General features: G+C 53.2%; 10 protein-coding genes across 10 annotated transcripts; 6 read left to right on the forward strand and 4 right to left on the reverse strand.

Annotated features, from left to right (window-relative positions):
• Window positions 1-422: 422 nt before the first annotated feature.
• Window positions 423-4,182, forward strand: PG997_007858 (Calcium-transporting ATPase 2; the record flags this gene model as incomplete). The annotated part of the gene is made up of 4 exons (XM_066812173.1): window positions 423-979; window positions 1,136-1,274; window positions 1,337-3,286; window positions 3,343-4,182. The coding sequence occupies 4 exons, from the start codon at window positions 423-425 to the stop codon at window positions 4,180-4,182; spliced, it is 3,486 nt and encodes a 1,161-aa protein (XP_066667515.1).
• Window positions 4,183-5,003: 821 nt separating this feature from the next.
• PG997_007859 (Cytochrome P450 monooxygenase azaI) lies at window positions 5,004-6,989 on the forward strand (the record flags this gene model as incomplete). Its single annotated transcript, XM_066812174.1, has 7 exons — window positions 5,004-5,069; window positions 5,148-5,286; window positions 5,354-5,643; window positions 5,711-5,800; window positions 5,859-6,374; window positions 6,530-6,719; window positions 6,811-6,989. 7 exons carry the CDS (start codon window positions 5,004-5,006, stop codon window positions 6,987-6,989), a joined length of 1,470 nt encoding a protein of 489 aa, XP_066667516.1.
• A 774-nt stretch (window positions 6,990-7,763) lies between these two features.
• On the forward strand, window positions 7,764-8,255 carry PG997_007860 (uncharacterized protein; the record flags this gene model as incomplete). Its single annotated transcript, XM_066812175.1, has 1 exon — window positions 7,764-8,255. One exon carries the CDS (start codon window positions 7,764-7,766, stop codon window positions 8,253-8,255), a length of 492 nt encoding a protein of 163 aa, XP_066667517.1.
• An 855-nt stretch (window positions 8,256-9,110) lies between these two features.
• On the forward strand, window positions 9,111-10,574 carry PG997_007861 (uncharacterized protein; the record flags this gene model as incomplete). Its single annotated transcript, XM_066812176.1, has 3 exons — window positions 9,111-9,291; window positions 9,394-9,590; window positions 9,654-10,574. 3 exons carry the CDS (start codon window positions 9,111-9,113, stop codon window positions 10,572-10,574), a joined length of 1,299 nt encoding a protein of 432 aa, XP_066667518.1.
• Window positions 10,575-10,620: 46 nt separating this feature from the next.
• Window positions 10,621-11,215, reverse strand: PG997_007862 (uncharacterized protein; the record flags this gene model as incomplete). The annotated part of the gene is made up of 2 exons (XM_066812177.1): window positions 10,621-10,719; window positions 10,787-11,215. The coding sequence occupies 2 exons, from the start codon at window positions 11,213-11,215 to the stop codon at window positions 10,621-10,623; spliced, it is 528 nt and encodes a 175-aa protein (XP_066667519.1).
• Window positions 11,216-11,254: 39 nt separating this feature from the next.
• On the reverse strand, window positions 11,255-12,446 carry PG997_007863 (uncharacterized protein; the record flags this gene model as incomplete). The annotated part of the gene is made up of 2 exons (XM_066812178.1): window positions 11,255-11,334; window positions 11,510-12,446. 2 exons carry the CDS (start codon window positions 12,444-12,446, stop codon window positions 11,255-11,257), a joined length of 1,017 nt encoding a protein of 338 aa, XP_066667520.1.
• Window positions 12,447-13,594: 1,148 nt separating this feature from the next.
• On the reverse strand, window positions 13,595-16,073 carry PG997_007864 (uncharacterized protein; the record flags this gene model as incomplete). Its single annotated transcript, XM_066812179.1, has 4 exons — window positions 13,595-13,681; window positions 13,831-15,559; window positions 15,619-15,893; window positions 15,957-16,073. 4 exons carry the CDS (start codon window positions 16,071-16,073, stop codon window positions 13,595-13,597), a joined length of 2,208 nt encoding a protein of 735 aa, XP_066667521.1.
• Window positions 16,074-17,949: 1,876 nt separating this feature from the next.
• On the forward strand, window positions 17,950-19,122 carry PG997_007865 (uncharacterized protein; the record flags this gene model as incomplete). The annotated part of the gene is made up of 1 exon (XM_066812180.1): window positions 17,950-19,122. One exon carries the CDS (start codon window positions 17,950-17,952, stop codon window positions 19,120-19,122), a length of 1,173 nt encoding a protein of 390 aa, XP_066667522.1.
• A 555-nt stretch (window positions 19,123-19,677) lies between these two features.
• Window positions 19,678-20,625, forward strand: PG997_007866 (uncharacterized protein; the record flags this gene model as incomplete). Its single annotated transcript, XM_066812181.1, has 1 exon — window positions 19,678-20,625. One exon carries the CDS (start codon window positions 19,678-19,680, stop codon window positions 20,623-20,625), a length of 948 nt encoding a protein of 315 aa, XP_066667523.1.
• PG997_007867 (uncharacterized protein) lies at window positions 20,603-20,869 on the reverse strand (the record flags this gene model as incomplete). Its single annotated transcript, XM_066812182.1, has 1 exon — window positions 20,603-20,869. The coding sequence occupies one exon, from the start codon at window positions 20,867-20,869 to the stop codon at window positions 20,603-20,605; it is 267 nt and encodes an 88-aa protein (XP_066667524.1).
• Between the last annotated feature and the right edge of the window lie 577 nt (window positions 20,870-21,446).

Below are 21,446 nucleotides of genomic sequence, written 5' to 3' on the forward strand. Positions count from 1 at the left end.
CTCCTCTTTGCACAGCCTGCTTCCGTAATTTCACAAACGGCCCAATCCCGAGCCCAGCTCATGTGCGTACCTAAGTAGTCATGTATGGCGCATCTTAGGCAGCGGGTCGGCCAAGCGCACTTGTCGCTTAGGAAAAATGTCAATCGTTTGGTCGATGTTGCCCTGCCTCCCGACTCATTGGCCCTCTTTGCCTTGACCGTCATCACTTTCCGCCCCCAAAAGCCTCAAGGCGGCGCAGAAGGCCTTGCTTATAATGTATCCATCTTCTGCCGTTTCCTTGGGAGGCCTTCGCTTTGGACACGGATAAACGGCACACCTTCTTACATCACCGAGTACCTGATGAAAGCACTCTTTACTATACGTTGCATACTCAACAAGACAAATCGGGTATACTCTTGGTAGAGTATCCCTTATTCGTTACAATGGCCAGTCGACAGCATACTCTAGCGCCACCAACGCTTCAAGTCAATACCCGCCTGGGCCCAAACAACGATGTTGAGGATGAGCGAACACCTTCCCGCCAGTCAACCGTCTCCAACCCTTTCCTCTCACCTACACCTACAAACACAAACCCCTTTCTAACCCCTAGCAACCGAAGTCGCGCTTCCAGTGTCGCGACGACCCTCAAACCAGAGGATGCGCTGCGTCCAGATCCAGGGACCGAAGGCGACTTCATTGTCGAGAACAACCCCTTTGCGTTCAGCCCGGGTCATCTCAACAAGCTGATCGACCCCAAGTCGCTTCAGGTATTCAAGGCCCTGGGCGGCTTGCGCGGGATCGAGCAAGGCCTGCAAACCGATATCCATACAGGGCTCAGCGTGGATGAAAAGTCCCCACGACAACGGATCACGCTTGAAGAGGCAACTCAGAACATTAAGCATGAGGCGTCCACTGAATACAACGGGGCCAGCCCTGAGGCCTTCTCTGACCGTGTCCGAGTTTATGGAAAGAACGTCCTGCCTGCCAAGAAGGCGACATCGTAAGTCAACAAACGTAGTCCCTGACCGGTCACCTGTTTTTCCTCAAACTTACTACTCTTCCTTCGTTTTTACCCTCGTCTTCCAGACGCTATAATCTTGTCACCTTGGAATGCTCGACACTCTGAGCATCAGTGAGCTAACGTATCTTTTCCTAGACTTTGGAGACTCATGTGGAACGCCTACAATGACAAAGTCATCTTGGTTTTGACAGGAGCGGCCGTCATTTCCTTGTCACTTGGCCTGTATGAGACTTTTGGAAGACCTCACCCGCCTGGAAGCCCTCCTCCAGTTGATGTATGTTAAAATTAGCACCTTTCCCACCCTGCTGGCTTGATACTGACGATATACTGTTGCAGTGGGTGGAAGGAGTTGCTATATGCATCGCCATTATTATTGTCACCGTGGTTGGTTCATTGAACGATTGGCAGAAAGAGCGCGCTTTCGTCAAATTGAATGAGAAGAAAGAGGATCGTGAGATCAAGGTCATCAGATCAGGAAGATCGTACATGATCAATGTCCATGATGTTCTGGTCGGTGACGTCTTGCACTTGGAGCCAGGCGACCTCATCCCGGTCGACGGTATCTTCATCGGTGGCCACGATCTGAAGTGCGACGAGTCGTCGATCACTGGCGAGTCTGATGCGATCAAGAAGACTGGCGGCCAGCAAGTGATGGATATCCTCGAAAGCGGCCGACCAGCCCACAACCTCGACCCTTTCATCATCTCAGGGGCCAAGGTTCTCGAAGGTGTTGGGACATTTGTATGCACCTCTGTGGGCGTCCATTCTAGTTTCGGCAAGATCATGATGTCTGTGCGTACAGATATCGAATCGACACCCTTGCAAGCAAAGCTCGAGAGACTGGCCGTGGCCATCGCGAAGCTTGGCACAGGCGCCGCCGTCTTTCTGTTCTTCATTCTCTTCTTTCGCTTCCTAGCGGGATTACCAACGAACAACAAGATCCCAGCTGAGAAAGCTGCCGAGTTCACCGATATCCTTATTGTGGCTATCACTATTGTTGTGGTTGCTGTTCCCGAAGGATTACCACTGGCTGTTACGCTGGCCCTGGCATTTGCCACGAAGCGACTATTGAAGGAGAACAATCTCGTTCGTGTCCTCCGCTCGTGCGAAACGATGGGCAATGCAACAACCATCTGTACCGACAAGACGGGAACTTTGACCACAAATAAGATGACCGTGGTCGCAGGGACCTTTGGATCGACCAGTTTCGACAAACCAGACAACAAGGGGCCCGAAACCCAGACAGTGTCTCAGTGGGCCTCCGGCCTAACAGCGGCTACAAAGGAAGCTATCATCCAGTCGGTGACCATCAACTCAACCGCGTTCGAAGGAGATGAAGACGGGCAATCCACATTTATTGGGTCAAAAACCGAGACGGCACTTCTGACACTAGCCAAGGAACACCTTGGAATGCAGTCTCTGTCCCAAGCCCGTGCAGATGAGCAGGTGGTCCAGATGATGCCATTCGATTCTTCCAAAAAGTGTATGGGCGCAGTCGTCAAGCGCCATACAGGGGAATACCGACTGCTGATCAAAGGTGCCTCGGAGATTTTGCTCGAATGCTGCACCAGTAAGGTCGTCACTACCAACCTGGCCTCGAGCGAACTGACTACCAGCGTTTTGTCGGAGTCGGATATCGGTGTACTCAGCAATACGATCAACACATATGCGCGCAAATCTCTCCGAACGATCAGTCTTGTGTACCGAGATTTCAGTCAGTGGCCTCCAGCTGAGATCACCAGCATTGATGGATACGTGGACTTGGCTTCTGTGCTTAATAATCTTGTTTTCCTTGGCCTTGTTGGTATACAGGACCCCGTTCGACCTGGCGTCCCGGAAGCCGTCAAGAAGGCACAGTTTGCCGGTGTCGTCGTCAGGATGGTAACCGGAGACAATGTGGTGACTGCCCAGGCTATTGCAGCCGAGTGTGGAATTTACACCGATGGTATCATTATGGAAGGGCCAGTCTTCAGGAGACTCAATGATGAAGAGATGGACCAGACACTCCCCCGACTCCAGGTACTTGCACGCTCATCGCCTGAGGACAAGCGGATTCTGGTCATGCGCCTTAAGGAACGCGGTGAGACGGTTGCTGTTACCGGTGACGGTACCAACGATGCCCCTGCTCTGAAGGCAGCAGACGTGGGCTTCTCCATGGGTATTTCTGGCACTGAGGTGGCAAAGGAAGCATCCTCCATTGTGTTGATGGATGATAACTTTGCGTCAATCATCGTTGCCTTGAAATGGGGCAGGGCTGTGAACGATGCAGTACAGAAGTTTCTTCAGGTAAGCAGGCACTGATTCCACAGTGGTGAAATACTTTGACTGACCCATACTCGCAGTTCCAAATCACAGTCAACATCACCGCGGTGCTGTTGGCGTTCATCAGTTCGGTCTCTGACCCAGAGATGAAATCAGTACTTACTGCTGTACAGCTTCTGTGGTTGAACCTCATCATGGACACGTTCGCGGCGCTAGCTTTGGCTACAGACCCGCCGACCGAGAAGATTCTGGATCGTCCACCGCAGCCCAAGTCAGCGCCCCTGATCACGGTCAACATGTGGAAGATGATTATTGGGCAAGCCATCTTCCAACTGGCGACGACTTTGATCCTGCATTATGCGGGACGTCAAATCCTGAACTACAGCGATCTCGTAGTTGACACGATGGTCTTCAACACATTTGTGTGGATGCAGATCTTCAACGAGTTCAATAACAGGCGACTCGACAACAAGTTCAACATCTTCGAGGGTGTTCATCGCAACAAATTCTTCATCGGGATCAACTGCGTGATGGTCGGGGCGCAGATTGCCATCATCTTTGTCGGCGGGGCAGCGTTTTCCATTACCAGCATCAACGGCACTCAATGGGCCATCTGCTTACTCTTGGCAGTCATATCCCTGCCATGGGCGGTGGTTGTGCGACTTTGCCCCGACATCTGGTATGAAAAAGTGGCCGGGGTGGTCGGACGTCCCGTCGTGGTTGTCTATCGTGCTTTGGGATCGGTCTTTTCGCGGATTGGCCAGATGTTGCGCGGGCTCAAGCGAGAGAAGGCCACGGCGACCGAGGGGGACGTTGAGGCGCCTCGGGACTCGCAGCCGCCGATGGTGGTTGTGTCGGAGGGCGCGATTCCTTCCATCCAAATCGGATCTGCCAGCGATGACGAGAGAGGTCGAATTTAGTAGTATTGGTTCGGTAATATAGATATAGACGCGTACCCCTACGCAACACATAACGCAGTAATCAGTTTGATAGACAGCCACTCACTGCATAGACAGCGCGGTTGTACCTGTACCTTATCTCCGAACCGCCCAGACTGGGGCGGTGAAGGACCGGAGCAGGGAGTGCCGGCAATTGTGTGGAGGAAGAGGGGGGACCGGGGTTCTTACGCCCTTCTGCTTGTAATGTCGCGCCCAGCATTATGCAATTCACGCTACCTGATTAATAATAGAAACAAAGGGTTAACTTACCTCATATGATCGACATCGTCCAGAGTTTAAAGCGCGAGCCGACCCTTTTCGCAAATGTACGGATGCATCGGGGCGCGAGCGGGTACCGATAGCCCCGAACTTTCTTTCGCTCCCCCCAATTGCCGATCCCAAACGGATCAAGCACTTGCCTTAGCTTCAACGGCGCCGCGAAATACCGAAGTTGCGGGCAGAGGGAACATTACGTGCCTCCAATGCAACATGGGTCCGCTCACTGCTGACCGTCTGCTGCTCATCAGGCGGCCTTCTGGCAACTCCTCGCGAGCTCAGAGATAAAAAAGACAATCATGTCGTCTCTGGAGTCTGGACTGGTACCAACCTCATCATCGCTTTGGCAAATAGCCTGATTATACTCGATATACTTGGTACACTACACAATTCACGTTTCTCACATCACACCAGGAGGGGAGAATATACTTCACCAGAACACCGAATAGTGTTGCCGTCCTTCTACCACACGCGGTAATACTCTCTGCATTTCCCCGCTCCGCTAACCTCGCGTTGGCCCACCCGACATGGAGCTCTTGAGTACACACCCGGCCTACATTGGCCTCGTAGGGCTGGCGTTGGGACTTTTTGCGGTAGGTCAAGTTCGAAACACCATACCATGCGTGCATGGTATGAGTTACATCAGAGCACAGAGCTAAGGCGACATACAGTATCTGTTCAGTGCTGTGAATGGTCCACTCGCGAAGCTCCCTGGCCCGTGGTATTCCCACTTCACCGAGCTCGTCGGCAAATATCACTTGCTCAACGGTCGCAAACCGACCTATATCGATGAGCTCCACGACAAATACGGTACATTATACTTTTTTTGAACGCTTGCGGCAGAGAGTGTCATCGTGCTAATGTGAAAAACAACAAGGCCCTATCGTGAGAACCAGCCCGCATGAGGTTAGCGTCAAGGATGTCGCCTCCATGCAGAGGATGTACTCGGTCAAGGGCGAGTTCCCCAAGACAAAATGGTACCAGCAATTGGTCAATGTGGTGAGCGTCTTCAGCACCTCCAACATTGCGCTACATCGACGATACCGAAGGCTTTTGTCGGGTGCCATGTCTGAAACTGGCCTGCTGCGACACAAGCAGACTATTGAGGGAAAGGTCCGCATGGCCATTCAGCGCATGGGAGAAGAGACGCAACGACACGGCGTCACTGTAAGCTCTCATCCGACACCATGACCAGCCGGAGATATATGGCCTTGAAACACTAACATGAGTCCAGGACATCCTCTTTTGGTCCATGTGCATGACCACCGACATTATTGCAGAGCTGAGCTTTGGCCAGTCTTTCAACCAGCTAGAAACGGGCGAGGTGAGTGCGAGACCGAATATGGCCGCCGACGCCTCATGCATGGCTAATATGTGGCTAGAAAAACGAATACATGCGAAATCTGGCTGCCATCGGGTCTGCACAGAGCATCCGTATCTCCTTTCCCATCTTGACCAAACTCTCTCCGTACATCCCCTTCCCCATCCCCTTCATCCGGAAGGGCACCGAGGTCTTCGACCGCACCCAGATGAGCGCGACGGAGCTGCTCCGGCGCCACTACCGCGTGGTCGAGGAGGAGGGCGAAGACGTCAAGCCGACGCTGCTCTCCAAGCTGTACCACCCCAAGGCCGGCGAGGAGGGGCTCGAGTTCGACGAGGTCGTCGCCAATTCCCAGTCCTACATCGTGGCCGGGTCGGACACGACCTCCAACACCCTGACGTACCTCATCTGGAGCGTCTTGAAGCATCACGAGGTCAGGAGGAAGCTGATGGACGAGCTGGATACGCTGCCTGATTCGTTTGAGGATAGCGACTTGAAGAAGCTTCCCTACTTGAACGCCGTCATAGAGGAGACTTTGCGGTTGTACTCGTCTGTGCCGGCAGGCCTCCCCAGAGCAGTAAGCACACTCCGCTCATGCTTCTTTTCCTTAGTTAAGAATGGGCGATGCCACTTTACTTTCTTGGTGCACGTCTATGCAAGACTACCTATTGCCTGCCAGTATTGCAACTCCCCCTGGTTTGACGGATTGCTAACCCAGTTCCCTAACAACAGGTACCTCCTGAGGGCATCGAGTTCTGTGGCCACTGGATTCCCGGCGGCACTACTGTAAGCGCGCAGGCGTACACCATGCACAGAAATCCAGTAATCTACCCGAACCCCCTCAAGTTCGACCCCTCGAGGTGGGAGAAACCAACACAGGGCATGAAGGACAGCTTCGTACCCTTCGGTGGCGGAAGTCGAGGTAAGCTTAGAAGCCCCCAGGCGGTTTTTCTTCTGATACGACTCCCGATTCTCTCTCGGTTCAATGGGTACTGACGAGAACAATGTGACAGTATGCATGGGTTTGCACTTGGCCCGGATGGAGCTGCGGCTTGCCACGTCTCGCTTCTTCCTCACTTTCCGCAATGCTCGGATCTCTGCGGCGGATGGATTCTGTGACGAGGACATGGAGCCGAATCAGTACTTCCTGATGACACCCAAGAAACAACGATGCTTGATCGAGGTTATTTGAGGATCCTGTTGAAGATCAGTGGTGGTTGTTCTGGCTGGTTGGATGGAATGGTAGATCGCCACGGTATTCAAGGGGATAGCTTCACTCGCTCACTCCCTGGGTTTACGCGGGAACTGGCACTCAACTGAATATGAAGTTTAAAAGGGTAACTTGTATATATGGGGGGCGCTGGATCAGTGATTTTCCCAGACTATAAAAGTTTACATGTCGTTGGTCATTACCACAGCGGATACCAATCTCCTAGTTGCATTGGTCATCGCCACTTAGCAAGGTCCCAAGTATATATACTGATACGATCAAGCAAAGCCGTTGCATTTGTACACCCATCATGTGCTGAGAGTATAGCTTACGGCAATCCTCCTAACCTACTGTTCTAGGGGTATTACTAAGAATACAAGGTTAACTTTAACAACAAGCTAAAGCAGTAGCGGGTTACAAATAGCTGGGCTAAGCTTGGCGATCTGCAACGGATACGACTGGGAAAGTAAGCAACATAGCACGACAAAACGAGACAGCGACACAGAGCAACGGCTCAGCATTCCGGGGTTAGTGTGCTGTTGGAGCGCGACATGAACCCGAAGATGACCTAAATACTTGTGACGTTGCATTGCGATTGGAATGGCGTATATATAAGTCATGTGAAGGTCCGCTAATGCACAATGGATAGTCTCATAGTTTCGACAGGCTTATATAAACGACCTTCATATATAGCTATTTCAACCCTTCATCTCATATCCCTTCCCGGATAAAGGCAAGCTACTGTGTACCGTCACAATGCACGCCTCTCTAGTCGCACTCGTGTCCACCGTTGCGGCGGCGGCCGCAGCTGCTCCCGGCTATAGCCATGGCTCCTCTTCTTCCTCTCTCACCGCCGCGGCGCGGGATACGCCCTACGCGGAGTGGCTCGCGACCCACTTCGCCGAGAGCTGCTCGCCCGGCGGGTGCTTCGCCTCGTTCAACATCAGCGCGCCCGCGGGCTACGTCGCGGGCGCCCCCGCCTTCGACGTCATCTGCCACCTCGTCTACGCCCGGCAGGACTGGCGGGATTGCGACAACAGCGGCGTGCAGGGGGCGGCCGGCGGCTCGCGCGTCCAGTCCATGAAGACCGACGCCTCGCGGCGCGGGCTCGTCAGGATCTCCGTCGCGCACATCTGGACGTCGCTGGAGGACGGGCGGCAGCGGGACAATGCTTCGGGGTTCGCGGAGGTCGATGCGGGGTGGTCGGTGTTTAGCGTCCCGGTGACGATGTTGAGTGCGGTGCTCTAAGAGGGGAGAAGGAGGGAAGAAAAGTAGGATGGAAATATTTAGGGGGCAATTGGTACTTGTCAAGGGTTGACGGAGGCGGTAGGAGGGAGGGACCCAATGGGAGCCCGTGTAGAATACATACATCCCGGCTATATTCACAACTCCGAGCTAGAGGATCCCCGCATGCACTTTGCTACTGATGATCGTATGACCAAGCGTGATAGCAGCGTGACAGGAACAAAACACCTTTAATGGCCGGCTGGAATCGAGTGGAAAAAGTGATCTCGAATCCAAGCGAAAGGCAGAGGGCAAGATACAGCGCATCTAGAACGTCAAATGTGGGACGGCCTGGGCGAATCGGCGACCTAGCCTCCATCATAGGGTCGCATTGCATGGGTATAGGGAGATATACTATCCCGATGTAGCAATGCCGAGGCACGCCAAGCCAACCCGACCCCCCGGCCAGGCTGGAACTAGGTTGACGCCACATACAGTTACGAAGGGTGCATCCGACTATTGCAACGTTGGTGGGCATTCAATCTGCAAGCAGGCCAACTACGTGTCCCGTAACCTGTGCAAAAAAGGCAACTAGTGAGGACTCCCGTATAGGTTTTCGATTTTCTTGCAATTGCTGACGGGCGTCTGTACGACGCCCACCAAACGTCTCGGGCGACGGCTTGCGAAATCACCTAGCAAAATGCACGTATGCAATAAACTAAGAGGATAACGAAGATAGGGGGTTAGAAGAAAGTAAGCAGCACAGACTACTATAAAGACAACGAGTGTTGCTGCACGGTAGACCTGTTGAACCTGGCTCATTACGTGTCCTGCCCTCTGCATTTTCTTCTTCGGCCCTCTGTGTGCAACATATTCATCATGTATCGCCTATTCCGAAGTGGTCTGCGCGGCATGCTTGTGTCATGGCTACTACTAGATGCCACGACAGCTGCCATCTTACACGACAGCAGACCAATCAAGGAGTCGTATGAATACATAGTGATCGGCGGCGGGACCTCTGGGCTCGTAGTTGCAAATCAACTATCGGAGGACCCAAACAGTACGTACGGTGTTGTTCTCTCGACCCCTTTCCCCCTACCTTAGCGCTGCTCAGGGGCACGCACCCCCAGTCATGTCAGGAATGTGTTCTGACAAAACCTAGAGAGCGTACTTGTGCTTGAACACGGATACATAAATGACAGCCCCAACACCAAGATCCCCCGCGCTGTGGCCAAGTTCCCGAAGCTGGGGGTCGACTTTTGGAACGTCACTTCGGCGCCGCTCGAGAACCTCGGCAACATCAGGACCACGGTGCAGATGGCGGACGTGGTCGGAGGTGGCTCCGTCGTAAACGGAATGGTAATTACAAACAAAAGACATTCTTGCACCACGATCTGAGATATTGACTAAGTACTGAGGCAGTTCGCGGACCGCGGTGCCAAAGCTGACTACGACGCTTGGGAAGAGCTCGGCAACGAGGGCTGGGGGTTCGACGGGCTCCTGCCCTACTTCCGTAAGAGCTCGACGCTGACACCGCCCTCGCCGGAGCACGTCCGCGAGTACGGCATCCAGACCGACCCTGCGGGCTATACCGAGGGGCCGCTCCAGGTCGGCTTCCCCAGCACGATGTTCCCAGACTTGAAGAACATGACGGCCGCGCTGAATGCGCACGGCGTAGCGATATCGCCTAAGCCTGCGACTGGGGGAGCGTTCGGGCTCCTTTGGGCGCCCAATACCCTCGACACGCGCACCGGTACCCGGTCCCACGCTCGCGCTGCTTACTACGACCCCATTGCCGCCAAGCGTCCCAACTTGCACCTGGTCACCGGCCACACCGTGAACAAGATCCTGTTCGACGACGACCTGGCCGCCACGGGCGTCAGCGTCACCCCGCGGTCCAGCAGCGGTGGCGCTGCCGCCGTCGCGTTCCACATCAGCGCGACCCGCGAGGTCATCCTGGCCGCTGGCGCCATCTCGACGCCCAAGCTGCTGCAGCTGAGCGGCGTGGGCCCGCGCGCCGTGCTAGAGGCCGCGGGGGTTCCCGTGCGCCTCGACCTGCCGTCCGTCGGGGCCAATTTCCAGGACCACCCGCAAGTATTCGGGTCGTGGAACCTCACCGGCGGTCTCGCGTTCCCGAACCCGGGCACGCTGGCCAGTAACGCGACCTACAACGCCAGCGCGTGGGAGGAGTACGAGGCCCACGGCACGGGGCCCTATACCGTCGCGTTTAGCAACACGGCCGCGTTCCTGCCGCTGCGGAACTTCACTACGCCGGGCTCGTACGCTGCTATCATGGACTCCGTCACCGCCGTCTCCGATGGCGGCAATGAGGAGAGGATATGAAGGGTTTGCCGGGCGTCTACCGTTCCTCTCCGGAACTCTTGGCGGGCTACCGCGCCCAGCGCGCGATTCTGCGGCGACACTTGGGGGGCCTCGACGCCGCGGCCATCGAGTTCCCCTTCACGGCCGCTGGGTTCGGTACCAGTGGCTTGAACAAGCCATGGTCGCGCGGCACCGTGACCCTGGCCCCATCTACCAGCGCCATCAACAGCAACACGACCACCCTCAATGGTGTTGGACTGAGCCCAGCAGAGGCCGCCCCCATTGTGCAGTACCAAGCCTTCGCCCACCCGGCCGACCGCGCCGTGGTCCTGGCCTCTATCCGCTGGATACGCGACCTGTACCGCACCTCGCCCCTCCTGGCCGGGTACGGTCCCGTGGGAGGTGGCGCCCGGGGCCGCGGCGCAGACGGACGAGGCGATGTGGGACGCGCTCGTGTCCCGCGGGCTCGTGCGGCCGTCCAATGCGCACCCGAGCGGCACCTGCGCCATGATGCCCGCGGCGCTGGGCGGGTGCGTGGGGGCCGATCTGCTCGTGCACGGGACGCGGCGGTTGGCGGTCGTGGACGCCTCCGTCATGCCGATGATTCCGGGGACGCATTTGCAGGCTACTGTGTATGCGGTTGCGGAGAAGGCGGCGGACATTATCAAAGGGCGGAACCAGTGATGGTTTCTGCATTTGTTTCAACTGTTGTGTGCTTGGGGACATCGGTGCCGAAGCTCTTGGCAGTTCCGTGCCGGGGAATCAGGATTACCGGGCTGCTCTGTTTTGTGAAGTAACATCTTTAACCAGTTATATCTACAAGTACATACAGTCTATTGAACGCTGGTAATAACAAATGTTCATAATATTCATTTCGATTGCAACGTCTCTCACTCAATTAGTCCCGATACCTCTGCGCACGAGGAATTAGCTAAATGCATACACGCATGACTTACCTGTCTCTTTCTTCTTCGTACCGGCCCCCTCCTCTTCCTTCTTTTCTGCCTCTTTCTTCTTCTTCTTCTTATGCTTCGGCTTTGTGACACGGTTCTCAGGTTTCGCGCTGGCCTGCAAGACCTTCGGCTTCGGCTTGCCATCTTCCCCCGCCTTCTTCTTCTCTTTATTCCTCTCGGCGGGAGTCGTCGTCGCCGGGACCTTCTTAAGCTCGTCGGCTACTTTCGTCTTCTTGTTCTTGTTCTTCTTGTAGCGCGGCTTCCGGGGTTTCTTCTTCCGAGGCGCAAAGGGCCGCGGCATATCGGCGTCCGCAACCCACAGATCGAGGGACCGGCCGCCGCCCGGGATGATGGTTTCGCACCCTTCCTTCATCAGGCCCGTGACCATCTGCTTGTTCTCGGCGCCGACCGTGACGTAGATGTTGCCGTATACCATGCACTTCTTCTCCTCGTTGCCGAAGCAGACCCCGACGGACCACTCGGGCGTCGGTTCGCGGGCACCGGCGCCATTACTGTTGTTGTCAATAAACGGGGTCGGGATGCGGGGGCCGCGGATGATCCAGACGTAGGCGAAGCCGAGGTGCGCGGCAAACATGGACAACAACGCCTCGACCGAGTTGCCCGCGCAGTGGTCGTCGTCGGTCTTCTTGGACGCGGCGGCAGCGGCGGTGGCGGCGTCCTTCTTCTTCTGGGGGTAGCGGCAGACCCAGTTGAGCCGGATGCCCTTGACGGTGTCGTTCTGCTTTTCGCGCCAGCTGGTGCCCCTCCTCTTGCCGTAAAAGGGGTTATAGGCCAGTCCCTCGGGCTTCTCGTCGCACCGGTTCCATTGCTTCCTTTGGGGGCTTACCTTGGTTTCACTGCCGCCCGGGGTAGTAGCATCTTTCCCGCTCGCAGGGGAATTAGCTCCCTTGTGTTTTGTTGAGGGCATTGAGACAGCCATTTTCGTATTACACTGAAGTGATCGAAGCTTCATGTGACCCGGGATCTCAAGCATCTGCTTGGTGGTAGATATGCCCTTCCTATATACTTTGTCGGAAAACCCACCGCAACCTAACGAAAATATCTACAGGGGCACAAAGACAGTGTACAATAATATTGTTTTTCTTTACGTTTAAAGAAGCACTCATGGACTAGCCTTGTTTGACTAGACCGTCTATCTTTGTTGAATTCTTGTTTACGAATGATATGTCAAAACCGAAGTTACTCCAGTACGACCCGATATTTGGGGCCACTTCCGATTCAGCTTCCATGGGCAGTTCATTCTCCAAGTCTACGCAAAATTGGACGTTGTTGCCGGTCCCTTGTTTGTAGAGAGTTGTAGAATGCTCCAGATTGGAGGGGGAAACAAATCGTGGATGGATTCCTCGAGGGAGAAGTGCGTGGGTGCTGGACATGGCGCCATGCATGTAGCGATACTGACTGCAGTGGCAGATGTGGGCTTGGAGCGGGAGCACTGAGGAAGGAAGGATCAGGCTGTACTGCATGGCCTTGCAGAAGCATCTTGCCGTGATGGACTTGTGGCCAACCTCTTGATTTTCCGCCATACTGTTTTGTGCAAGCTTTTGGTGTTTCGCGTTAATGAGGGCTCATACAAACGTACATGCTTGTTTAGAAGCATAAAGTGCTGTTGGCAAAGTCATGCTAAAGGTCAATGAAGAAAGAAGATGCAGAAGGGGCTTACTGCCTGAACCTGCCCCCTTTATCGAAAATAGCGGGGCATTCAGGTTTGTAGGGGAATGATCAGGTCAAACCAATCAGGCCTTGCAATGTCAGAGCCCCTCAACTGCTCTCCCAATCCATATGTTTCTTGCCAATGGGTGAGTGTTAAATGGTTAGTGAGCATTCGTAAACACCTCCATGAAGGTTGGGCCTCCTTTCCTTCCGCTAGTTTTCGACCCGTAAGTTTCACTCTACTTGTGGGGGTATCATCATGTGAGTAGACATCAAAACTGGCATTGTTTGAAATTGGTTCTATATAATATGATTATGAGATAGAAGGGAAGCCCAAGCAACCTGGGTCTGATACCAACAAGACATAATCACCGCCCCTTTGCCCCTCCAGTACTATGTTGATGCGTGATGCACTAGCTAGAGGTCAGGAAGAAGTCTTTGATCCCTTTTACCATCCGCCCCGACGCAAGTGTACCACGAGTCATATGTATCGTCGGGCATTTCCTGGAGGAGATGGTCTTCATCAAGACAGTGCGCCCCGTTTGAAAAGCAACCGCGACAAATATCGAAGTTGGACGAGAAACATGTAATGCAATGATAGTAGTGTTCACCCGTAAATTCCCCGCACGTGTCACAGTATACCAATCGCAAACGCCAAGCATCAAATTCCACAGGTTGTGGATGATTTTCTTTGTCCGGATCCAACCTCGGTCTGTAGTCGAGGGAAACCTCTCCAATAGCCTCCAAGCCGGCTCTCGTGAAGCTGGATCAGCAGATCGACAGATCTCTATGATTTCTGAGATGTATTCGGGAACATCATGATGTAGTGATGGTAAGCGGGCTGGATCCGCATGGGGCTCTCTGCATAGCTTGTCCGGGCTCGTGCTACATCCTGCTAGACCACAGAGAGTGGATGAAAGTACAACTTCCAGGCCATTGGCGACACGCCAGAGCATGAAGCCTAGTTGATAGAGATCGGTCGATGGAGATGCCGGCATATAACGTCGGGTGGAGTCAAATATCGCCTCAGAACGGCACTCTGGGGGTACAAGAAAGGGCGTGTTCTCGTTGTAGTAGAAACGTTTGTCAAACAGGGCTCGACATAAAAAGTCGTCATTTGAATCTGTACCGATGAAGCTCCTGATCGGGTCAGTCATGGTTCCGACCAGAAATCCCGAGTTATGCAATGAGGTGACTACGCAGACTATCTGCCAGCACTTCTTCTCTCGACGTTTCCAAGGGATCATGGTTGACTGAGCCTGGAACGGCCGGGAGAGATACAAAAATGGAGTTGGGGCCATTTCGGACAAATAGCCTGTAAGATAACCATCCTCTTGATTGTAAACCAGGCCGAGGAGACGGGAGATCCCGGGTGTATTGTGAAAATAGTGCGAGATCTGCATGTTGTAGAGATATACATCGAAATCCGTTTGACATGCTGTGAACTGAGTCATAATCGTCCACTTTGAGCCTATGCAGGCTATCGAACCACTTTGCTTTGAACGTCGGGTCAAAGTTCGTTTCACGATATCAGTTTCAGGGTATCTAGGGCAATACCAGTGATGTACCATCTTAGTGGCCTCCAGCAGAGACGTTTTGATGCTGACAGACGCATTGGTTGTCTCGAGTCGGAGCTTCGGGCTTTGGTATGTCCCAGCACTCCCATGCGGGGGCCCGAGATACAAGCTGATTTCTGAATCCTGTCTGAGATCGTCGAAAGCACCGAGCGAACCCTCGATGGAAGCATTTAGTCTCTTGGGCAGAACCCAGCCTTCATTGCCCCATTTCGTATCAACAGCATTAACACACACGAGGTTCCAGTAGGGACTGTCGACGCTCGTAGTGATTAACAGAGTGATACGTAGCCACTTGCGTGGTGATGGCGAATAGAAGGCGCTGCATCGAGATATTCTTGCGTAGCTCGTGTCATGCACCGATGCAAAGTCATAAGAAATAAGTGAGGGTGCAGCCGCCATGCTTGTGTAAGTCTCTGGGAAAAACGAGGAGGACAGTTCGAATGGGCTCGCTATTGCTGCAAACGTGGCACCGCGGTGGTCGGGTACACCGTGTCCTTCACCAGAGCTATCCGGACCTTCTTCGTTGGTAACTAGACAAGAGAGTTGCGCACGGTGAGAAACGATCATGGGAGGCGGCGTGTCTCCAGGTTCACTGCCAATGAACGACAGAGCCAGGCTGTTTACGCTATCTCGCGTTGTTGACGAGAGAGGTGTCTGGTTGATGTGCTCAGCGGACTCCTTAAAAGAGCCAAGTTGCCTTTCCAGGTTCTGTATCCTGCGCTCCATCATGATTGAGGTCTCCTGTGTACTAGCTGCACACTGTCTGATGACTGCCAACGTTGATTCAACGTGCTGTCGAGAATTCCTGTGTACCTGGTATATCAGATACGACGTAGTAAAGACAGTGCTATGTCCTGCACTCACAGCTGGGAAACGTCCAAGGCTACTCGCAATATCGACTGTGCATCTTCCAGCTTCTGCAGTAGCCTGGATATCTTGGACTTGCCCCGAAGCCAGGCAGTCCTTCGCGCTCGGCTCGAAAGAGTGGCATTTTGGAAGAGCTCAACTGTCACGAAGTGGTCAAGCTCCTCTATAACTGCGAAAGTGCTGGATAATGATTGCGAGAAGAAGCTGTCTTGGGCACCGGAAGAATTCTCGAGAGCCTTTACAGCATCGTGAAACGTCTGGATTCGTTTCTTCTATACATGTTAGTAACCTCGGTAGAGACCTCGGTAGAGAAGATATTGGGCCGTAACCCGTACCTGAAGATGTTCGATCTGCGCCGGCGCTTTGTAATAGTCGATCACAAGGGAGGACGCTTTCGAGATGCATTCCGTGATAGTTACAATGCTAGCAAGAGCTCCGAGGACTTCAGCCATGGTGGGAAGATGTGAAGGCTCTAAAGAAACATGTACCAAGGTTGAAAAGCGGATGGCCAACGAAGGCGAGCAACGCGGGCGAAGGGTCCGGGTTAATAAATTGAATGGTACTTGTACTTCTATGTAATTCTCTCGTCGATATTCATCCCGAGCATCTAGCCCACCGAATGCCAGTCTTGTGCAATTTCAATATGGTATGTACACCTTGCAGATACGATTGGGGGTACTGTTTGTTGGCTTGAACGGATGGATGCATTACAGTCGGTTGTTTAACCGAGTGATGCCTGAATTTGGGGTCCGCTATTGGCAGTGGGCATTTCCTGGTGGTAAGCCCCATGGCAAAGGGGGTGTGCTGGCTGGCTGCCTTCTCGATGCACCAATGGCCACCACTGCAACCTGATATACTGACTGCAGGTGCTGCATGGCTGTGGGTGACACAATGTGGAGGCCAATGTCAAGTAAGCAGAACGAGTCGCTGCTATTTATATCGTGGTTCATGCAAGCGTCAGAGCTTAGCCTTCCGCCGCAGCGAATGTGCTGAGTCTTGGGTTTCTCTTGGGAGTTTACTCCCTGCTCTTGGACATCACCCGGTGAGTCTTCGAGACTGATGGAATTGGCCCGGAACAGGATGCGGCGTCTACATATACCAAAAGAACCATTCTCCCTCGTGCGTGATGCATACCACTATAGTATTGCATGGTTGTCATCCTGCGCATGTAAAGGGCCGCTGTGCACCGTCTTTTAGCTTCTTGCATTTGGTGCTTCCACCCAATGTGGGGGTCCGTTCGGTAGTTTCTTCCAGCTTGGGGTCGGTGGATCTGCCATCTCGAGTGCGTCGCCGCGAATGAACCCATAGATGAACATAATTTCGGTATATAAGAACTGTTGCTAATACTGTGGTATCGCATCAGCTATTTGCGAGATAAAGGCCAACTGCCGAATAATTTCTCCAGAAGTGTTCGCAGTTAGCGACTGATTGGCAAACCAGAAGTTTAGGGCTAAAGGTACACCCCCGCAGCAGACCTCTGGCTTTGGCCCCCGTTACTAAAGGCCCAAAAGACCTGGGGCTTAGCGCCCTTCATGTTTCTGTAGGACGATGTGACCGCGTGTCAAGCTGACAATGCTCCGCCCTTTTTCTATTCTTTGATCATAGCCCAACGCCGTTGTATAACATCCATACTTTGGCTGACTTCACATGAAACGGATGCAATAGCATCTCAGAATGATACTACGTCAGCTGTGTAGGAGTACATCGACACAAAACAGACATGGTTGTTCTTCGTCATGCTGCCGGCACTTGCTTGCGACTGGAAGCTCAATTTCAATCACCCAGATTTTGATAGAATACCCAAGGCGTCGCGTCGCGTAACTCGAGCGAAAGCCGACGCAAGTCTCTCTCGAGCTTTTGCCTTGGGTGTTCACAGCTTAACACCGCCAGAGACTGTCTGAAAAGTAAAAGGCGACAGAGGAGACATGATCATTCATGCACTTTGAAAACCAGGCGATTGGTTGCTCGCTGGGGGCCACCAAAGTCTTGCAAGCAGTCTGGCGGATAAAAAAGGGAGACGCAGCACGAAACTAATGCAAGCAACTGCACTTCGAGGGACTTTTATGGAAGGCTTTGTTACATGGCCTCGATTTATTGGCTTGGAGATACCAATTGGAGGCGGTGCACGCAACCCAGCCAAAGCCTGAACGCCATAAGGCTGGCCGGGTTTGGAAACCGACCTTGCATTCACATGGGCAATCGATACTTACATATTGATGCCGGCCACACATATACCTCTGTCTCTTCATTTTGCCTTAGCATTCATGGCACGACTGGGCATGCTCTCCTATTTCCAGAACCCAACAAATCGCCAGGTATAGCATCACGATGCTACATTGGCACCTGGGCTCTTGCTCCCGGCCCAAGGTCCTGGCCCAAAAGGAGAACCTGGTTTGCAAGGCTTGTGGGGAATCGATATCACACCAATCACCCTTGCCTGACCACCAAAAATTTCGAAGCTTGTCCCAGGAACCACTAGAGCGAACCTGTCTCGACTTGAAATGGCCAGCAAACGTCAAATACACCCAGGAGTGTATTTTACAGGATGGTGGACCTGATCTGACAGAAACCCTGGTCAATGACTTAGGGAGGCCGTCCAAGCTGATCTCGGAAAGTGGTCGCCTCGAACACCTTTCCCGATACGGCTTCCCAACCCTACCCTCTGGCCAGCACATTCGAGTCTTATTGCTGTCACCTGCACGAAGATGGGGCCACCCTCTTCATGGATACCTGCAGGTCCAGGATCTCAACGGTCGACCTCATTACGAAGCGCTGTCATACGCTTGGGCGGACGAAACAGGAGATGCCAGTTTAAACAGGCGTATGTACATCGGGCCTGCATGGGATGTGTTGTCTATTACGCGAAGCTGCTCGAGGGCTCTGCGGCGGCTGAGGCTTGACGAAATCCCTAGGCCCATATGGGTTGATGCTGTATGTATCAATCAGCTCAACAACTGGGAGAAATCCCATCAGGTCGCATTGGTGCGAAACATATACGCCAGGTCTATACGCTGTGTCGTTGACTTAGGCGAGCCAACGCCAGGAAGTGATCGTGCCCTTGATCGCGTCAATGGAATCACAGACAAGGAGGACTATGTTCCTGCCTCAGGCCAGTCTCGAAATCATGGGGATGCCCTGGACACGCTTTTTCGTCGTCCTTACTTCCGAAGAATTTGGACAATTCAGGAGGTTACTTCTGCCCGACAGGTTGAGGTTACATGCGGATCTCGCTCAACTGACCTGCGCCTCTTGAAAACCACCACTTCGCTGAAACCTCCTTGGATGGCCGTTTTCGGTAAACAAATCGACACTTTTCACCCTACAGGCTGTTATGAAGGTCCGGAAGGTCTGCTACGCCTCTTCATGGATACTAGAGAGTCTGAGTCGTCAGACCCCCGCGACAAGATATTTGCTCTACTGGGGCTGATGAAGGACTATAACAAAAAGGTGCATTGGTGGCGGATTACGACTCTACATATGCCCAAATCTGCACAGGTTTAGCCGCCTACTATCTTCAACATCCCGAATTTCATTACATCATCTGTCTCCAAGGCACCCGCTTCTCCACATTGCCCAGCTGGGTTCCAAACTGGGGAGCTTGCAGAAGAAGGATTGGGACGAATTTCACAATCTCCAAGTTCTTGGCGAACCCCTCACCCGGATAGAACAGTGGGACGACGTGCTCAAAGATGTCAATGTTCTTCACCCGGGTGACAGCTTGGGTATTGTGAGGTTACAGGTTCACGATTCATCAGCCCTCTTGTCTCCAGCGGAGAAATCATACATCCCGCAGGTCCACTCCACTACCGGTGCGTTAATTCAAGAAGTCGCTTTTGTGTTCGGATTTGGACATCACATGTTCCGGGAAAACACGTGGAATACCTGTACTATCCCTATCTTCAACGAAGAAAAGGGGGCTCGTTGAAAATCATCGTCTCAACCTCGGAACCCGTGGATGTGGAGAAAGACACGTTGGCCATTCTGAGGGGGCAACGAAAGTTCTTTCAACTGAGGAAAGGGGACTTAGGTGGCACTTATCGCATCGTGGGGGATGCAATGCTCGTTCTGTACGAGTGCAGTCAGAAGAGGCCAGTGACATCCTCTGGGCTTCCCCGGGAACTCTCATATTGGGCTGGACCGTTGACGTCAGTTCGGCTATACGATGACCATGTGTCACAATGGTGTCAATCCGGTGTTGATACTCGTCAGGTCTGGGAGTTATTTGTCGACCCTTCTGGGAGCAAGGGTATAACATTGGTGTCTGCTAAGCAACGGCGATACGCAAACAGCCCCGCATACATAATTCTCTACCGCGCTATGAACCTGGAGGAGGTTCATTCGCAATACCTCATGCTGAGGGAGAAGCACGGGGGCGCATACAACATTATGCGTCAGTGGGTCCAGAATCATGGACGTTTGGACGGCGATGACGGTTCGGTGGCACAGCTAATCGAGTGCGTCTTATACTGGAGCCAAAGCCACGCATGGGATGATTTGGACGGACCAACACGACCTAATGTGCCACCTACACTCATCTCAACACACCTCAACGCATGGATTATTGCGAACATTGTCAGGCAACGATGGCTAGGCATCGAGAGTATTTTAGCCAGCAAACAGCATTCATCTTCCTCGGAGCCAGGTATGCCAGCCAGGAGAAATCCGATCTTCGGCGACCCTTCCCATCTTTATGCCGACAGATCCATCGGAACCATCATCGCTCTTTGGGAGGATTTAACAGATAACCTCATATGCCGCCTGAACGCTATTGCGGATATTGCTGGCTTAGCGCCATCCCTCTTCGAGGCGGAATTGCCTGCAGCAGAGAGTGCTTCTCAGCGGGGTTTTCTGGATGAATCGTTTCGTCAAGTTACTTGCCGCTTGGAAGAATTCTACAGGCCAGCAAAGTCGTGCCACAATAGAACAGACTCTTCTAGGGAGCGGGCGACTAAAGACAAAGCGTTCACCATCGGACACCCCTTCACCGTTGAGTGTCAACAGTAGCCTCAGGTCTACGACGGCACGTAGCAGTCGATACTCGTCCCCACGGTGTAGCATGGATGAAGCGAACCCATGCTTTGCCTGTGTCGATTTGCAGGACACGAAGGGCGCGGTCGAATGGCAAGCACACTGGAAGGTTCCGAGGTCCAGAGGCGCCCTCAAGGCGGCGCTGGAGGTTTTGCATATTCAACAATACGGGGATAGAAGGCGTTGGGCGGTTGCTGACGAGCCTCTGCTGCGGAACCATTGTCTGAAGCTGGGTATGTTGACAGATTTGGCTGCCCGTTCACTTAATATGGAAACTGTAGCCATCCTATAGTGGCTGATGTGTCTGGCATTAGGGGTTTGGCGAGTATACCACGGAGGGAGTTCAAATATATCGAACAATGCGATTATTAGAAGTATTCTTAACTTAGAAGACTACTATCACATCACGTTCGGGGGGGGGGGCAGGGCACAGAAGAAATATTCGGACCAGGAAGCAGTCCAGAGGCTGCTCATCATAGGATCAGCTGACACAATCACCAGATGGCTGCACCTGGTCTGTGCCCCTATCATATGTATGATAGGCGTTATGCAAGTAGGTGTCTCGACTGTGATAGGCTTGATACGATTCCCGTATTGGCTTGACTGCCGAACAAAAGGATTTAGCTGCTCGGAACTGCCACGTCAACCCTGACACAATGTTGACATCAACAGCCTCACCCGTCTGCGAAGAGCGGAAATGACCGAGACCATCCCCCTGGGCTCGAGAGAATAGCAGAGTATGTACTATTTGTATATACTACTCCAAATCGGCCACGTAGTTACTATGAGTTGTGAGA

Source organism: Apiospora hydei, assembly GCF_038363865.1.
Source record: "Apiospora hydei strain CBS 114990 chromosome Unknown utg000006l_segment0_segment0, whole genome shotgun sequence".
Lineage (NCBI taxonomy): Eukaryota > Fungi > Ascomycota > Sordariomycetes > Amphisphaeriales > Apiosporaceae > Apiospora > Apiospora hydei.